Below are 5331 nucleotides of genomic sequence, written 5' to 3'. Positions count from 1 at the left end.
CAATTTATTTAGTCTTAATCGACCACTCTCTTTATTTTCTGGGGAGGGTACAATTATGTTAGATAACTCTTTGAATAGTCAATTGATTGATATTTTTTTTAGAAGAAGGAAATAGAATGATAATTAATGTGTGAAAATATGCTAAAAAAGTATTATATATACCTCCTTAATCCTTATATATAAGTGATCTTGTGTGTTGAAGGACAAAGGTCATAGAGATTTAGGGTGTGTTTGGTAGAGGAGAGATGGAGGAGAGAAAGAAATAGACAAGAGAAATAGGGAAGAGAGAACACATTTCCACAGTTTGGAACAGCAGAGAAAAAGGAGAGAGAGACCAAATATATGTGGCCCCATGGCTACTCTTCTTCTCCTCTAGACACCGAAGAAATGCTAAAGAAACCTCAACTCTTTTGCTTTTCCACTTTTACCCTTCTTTCTTTGTAGTGGCCACCTTATCTTGAATTGGTATTGCAAGGGGAAAGTGATTCAGCAGCAATACTGGATTACTGGTAGTGTTTTTTGTTGTTGTTAAATATATAGTTTTTTTTGCTTTTTACGGGTGGTTATAGTTTTAAGTAGTATTATCATCATCAAATTAATTATAGTAATAATAATTATAGAGCAAAATGGATACGCACGTGTTGGTTTATTAGATAGATAGGTATACCAAAAATGGAAATAAATTTATGAGTTGATTTAGTTAACTAAATTATTATTCTTTTTACCATAACTAAATTATTTAAACCATGTCAAAAAACTAAAATTAATTAATCTAACCAAATTAAAAAATTGTGTTAATTTGTTAGTTTAATAAATTAATTAAATGAATTCACATATATAGATAAATTATATGTTGATTCCCTCAAGAAAAATATATATGTTGATTGAAGGACTTTTTTAATTTGGAGTTATAAAAAAGGGATTTTTAATTTGGGACATTTTAGTACTTTTAAAAGTAATCAACATTTCTTTCTTCTCTATTTCTTCTTTTCTACCAAACAACTCATCAAATCTCTTCCCTTACTCTCTCTCACCTACTTTTCTCTTCACAACTTCTCTTCACAACCAAACAAAGTGTTAATGTTGTGACCCTACCAATACTTGTTTTCGCCATGGAGTATTATTGATTTGTCAGATCAGTTAGGGTCAAGTGTTTTGACCGTGGAAAGACCATATGAGTGTATGCCCTTAGTTACCGTAGTCCGTAAGCATAAAGGCTCAATGTGGGGCCTATCTAATTTATTATGGGAGAAATTATTTTCCACGGTATTCAGCTCTTGCCTAAAATCACCATTTTGCTTATAATTAATTGATTAAGTTTTATTTTTATTTTTTGGATATTATAATCTGTGAAAACATGTGCGCCCTCCAATTCAAATGCAATCCAAAAAAATAAATTTGCAATTTCAGATTAAACCTAAACCTAAAAATTGCTTATTATAATAATTTAAACCTAGCTTTCTGTTGCGTTGAATCTCTTCCGCCTGCCTGCATTTCGTTGCTTTTTGTTATCCATCTCTTTTGCTTTCAGGTAACTATTTCTTGAATCTTATACTTCTAAAGGGATGACAATTGGATCCAAGTCCGATGGGTACCCGCAAAATACTACAATACATATTGTTTTTTATTTGGCTAAATACTACGATTCATATTATTTTGAGTTGATTTGAAATTTTTTGGATCATAGTTTTATTTCAATTGTGGGTTTTTTTATTATTATCTTTTCATAGTTAAAATGCGGGTAATGGGTGCGGGTATAGACACTTAGGTGCCCATAGGGTATGGGAAAGGACACTAAAGTTTTTGCCCACAAGGGTACGGGTCCGGGTATTTTTTACAAACGCGGGTATGAGGATGAATACTATAGTACCCTACCCATTGGATACCCATTGTCATCCCTAACTGTAACCACTCTATTATGGTATGTGATCATTCAAATATAGTATTACCACAATTCTAACTTTTGGCATCTCCAAATGTCAATATGATATCAACCACTAAAATAAGGTGCTACTGCTACTACCATCCGAACATCTAAATTCTTCAAGAATTGAAGAATATATTTTCAAGATCGTTCTTATTATATTGAAAAAGTGATTATAATCTTAAAATATTATTTATTTTGAAAGGACATAAATAATTAAAGGGACTATGCTCTGAAGACCATTATTAATTTCGACAGGACAATTATGAAATGCACAATTTGGATCATAAAGTATAATTATTTAACGTTTGCGCATGAGGTTTCTTTATGTCTTTTATTCTCGGTCTCACAATTATTTCTTGGTTTGACTTTATTATCTATTAAAAAAGAAAATGGTTTGTCTTTAAAGCCCAACTTATACATCATCTCTAGAATATTGCTTTTCTAATATAAAAAACTTCCTAAAAACACATATAAAATACCTAAATGCATCCAACGGTAGTTAAAAAAGCAAGCAACCTAGAGAAGCAAATAGGTTTCAACCTTAAACGGACAACAATAATTAAAATAGCCGTGAAAGGAGCAAAGCTGGTAAATCAAGTTGAGTTTCTGTAGAATCTGTTACAGCAAAAGCTTGGAAAGATAGCTTCAAGTGGACTCGCATTTAAACTCAAACACGTTTGTAACTCTGAACCACTTTTGGAGCACTACGTGCATATGACTCACAACCTTTTTGTGTATGTATCTCTTTTTAAATGCCATTCTCCATTTATTTTTATAAATGAAGATGATTCTTACTCTTGATCGTCCTAAACGCGGAACCAAGCAGGTACTTAGATGAAGAGATTTCAGTGTTTTTTCTTTCTTATTGACTTGGGCTGGTTGGTATTTGTGTAATGGGCTTACTAGCATGTTGTATTGGGTTATTTCTATATTTTTATTCAACGAGGATTTCTTTTTACGTCCTCTTAATATCTTTTAGACCTCCCAAATCCCACATTTATTAGAGCCGGCATTTTAAAGTGTCTAAGAGAAATTGAGGAGCGTTAGAGTTATTGAAGGGCCTAAAAAGAAATCTTATTTGATTGTGAACAAGAAAATATCAAACGAGAAAGATGATTGAAAGGCTCTCAATAATAAAGAATATATTAGAAATACTATAATTATATCGTAATTTCAAATACCATGATTTTCCATTCGACGTTGACGTTGATGTTCATAATAAATGTGATATTTTATTATAAACAAAATGAACACATCAATAAGATGGAAAATCAAACTACGTCATAAAATAATTTTACGGTGATTAAGAATTGATTTAGATTATATATTTAAAAAGGTTATAGTTTCTTTTAGAGAGATAAGTTATATCTTCTTTCTAAGTTCTTTTTTTCGCTCATCGAAGAGGGATAGTTTTTAGTTCATTTTTGTATTGAAATCACCCTTTTACATCTTGATTTCCCTTCTTGTAATCTAAATGAGTGATTTTCAAATATATTATGTTTTTTGTGTGATTTTGTCGTTTAAGAGTGGAAGAATTGTTTTTTTTTATTAGGGACAAAATCGTAATTTTTTAAAAATTAAGGGGTAAAAAATGGATATAAAACTTGTGTACCTGCATAAGACAGAGGTCTGCGACGACCGTAGAATGGTAGAAATAGAGTGATGGTATAAATATATAGAATTAATTATGTAACGAGATACACAATATACAATAAAATAAAAGAAAAAATATTACATGTGGAAATCGAATGGTGAACTAATTATGCAAAGTGCCATGTAAGTTGATTTGAAGTTCATTTTAACGTCTTATTTTAAAACTCACTTCTATGTGGTATTCTTCCTTATAAATAAGATACTTCTTTTGTAAGAAAGTTATAAAAATTGTGTTGGACCCTATTCTTCTTAGAAGTGAAAGAGAAGTAAATAATAAGTAGGGTTAAGAGTTTTCACCTATCCCAATTATCTAAGTGAAATGATAAAAACATGTTCATGTAATTTTTATTGTTTTAACATGGATAGAGAAATAGTTGACACAAAAAAGAGAGATAAATAACTTAATATTTTTTTATTAAGATAAATAACTTACAATAAGATTTAAGCAACAATACTACTACTATACAGAGTCTTAAAAGATGTTTGGTTATTATTTCTCATGTCCAACCAAAAATAAAAAGAAAGAAAAACTTTGCCTACAATGCAATAACACAACAGAGCATTCAACCAAAACTCTGCTCCATCAACACAACAAACTCATAGTGATCAATTAATCCATCTCCATTTTGATCAACTGCATTAATCATTTTCAGGCATTCCACAAAATCTCTATGCAATCCCAAACAACACAACACTCTCTTCAACTCAGCAGCCTCTATAAACCCATCTTTGTTTTCATCAAACACATTGAAAGCTTCATTCAACTCTTCCAAACTAACCCCATTTTCAAACATATGAGCAATTTCTTGTTCATAACCAAATTCCTCTTTAAAATCCTCATCACACTCCACTTTTAAACCCAGCTTTTCCATCACAACAATGATTTCTTCTTTGCACAGTTTCTCAGCATTTTGAATGCAGCTATTCAAACCCTGCTTCACTTGTTCAGGATTAGAGTAGCTTGAAAGAGTGATGCAATTGCACAATGTGTGCATATAAAAAATTAAAATTGAAAGGAAATATTTAAGTTTAATGTAACATAGGAGAATTATTCTAAGAAACTTTGATGATCCTAACATTTTTATGCTACAAGGTATTTGCTCCATTGATAATAATAAGATAATTTAGAGTTCTTACGTATATATATATACAATAAAAAATAAAAGTGACCCTTGACGAGCTTCAACTAGAAGCGTCAACGCACAACGTTTACTTGTGGTAAACTACAACATTGCTGCTATATTTCCTGGAAACGAATGCGCTAAGATTCCTTTCGGGACACGGCCTAACCCTGGTAACACCACAAAAGTAATCATCCTGGCCCAAAAAATAAAAATAAAAATTATAAAACGATCTCACATTTATAAAACGAGCAAGAACAACTAAGTGGATACAATTCTTTCCTTCAAAAAGAAAAAACAACAACAAAATGGATTCAACTCTAATCAATTCCAGTGTGGGTGTTTGCAAGCGCCAATCGGGTCAATAATTTGGTGAATGAGTTGACCATCAAAACAATAACATATCACGTGTCATCAACTCCATGCCGTATTAACGACCCTTTCGAACCCCAAATAGTCCCGTGTCAAACAAAAAGAAAGACTAGGATATCAAAATCGTTCCAATTCGATCACAAGACAATGACAAATCTTAAGGTTGTGCCTATGCCTTGCAGGCGAACTCAAAACCTCGAAACATGCAGATCTCAACAGACTTGGACAACGATCATAGAATCTAGGAAGGAGAACGTC

General features: G+C 31.6%; 1 protein-coding gene across 1 annotated transcript; it reads right to left on the bottom strand.

The window, feature by feature from the left end:
* Positions 1-4082: 4082 nt before the first annotated feature.
* Positions 4083-4676, bottom strand: LOC11445057 (probable calcium-binding protein CML46). The gene has a single exon (XM_003607699.4). The coding sequence runs from the start codon at positions 4657-4659 to the stop codon at positions 4144-4146; it is 516 nt and encodes a 171-aa protein (XP_003607747.4). The 5' UTR covers positions 4660-4676; the 3' UTR covers positions 4083-4143.
* Positions 4677-5331: the final 655 nt, after the last annotated feature.

Source organism: Medicago truncatula, chromosome 4, assembly GCF_003473485.1.
Source record: "Medicago truncatula cultivar Jemalong A17 chromosome 4, MtrunA17r5.0-ANR, whole genome shotgun sequence".
NCBI classification, from domain to species: Eukaryota; Viridiplantae; Streptophyta; class Magnoliopsida; order Fabales; family Fabaceae; genus Medicago; species Medicago truncatula.
This window is presented reverse-complemented; position numbering and strand designations above follow the sequence as displayed.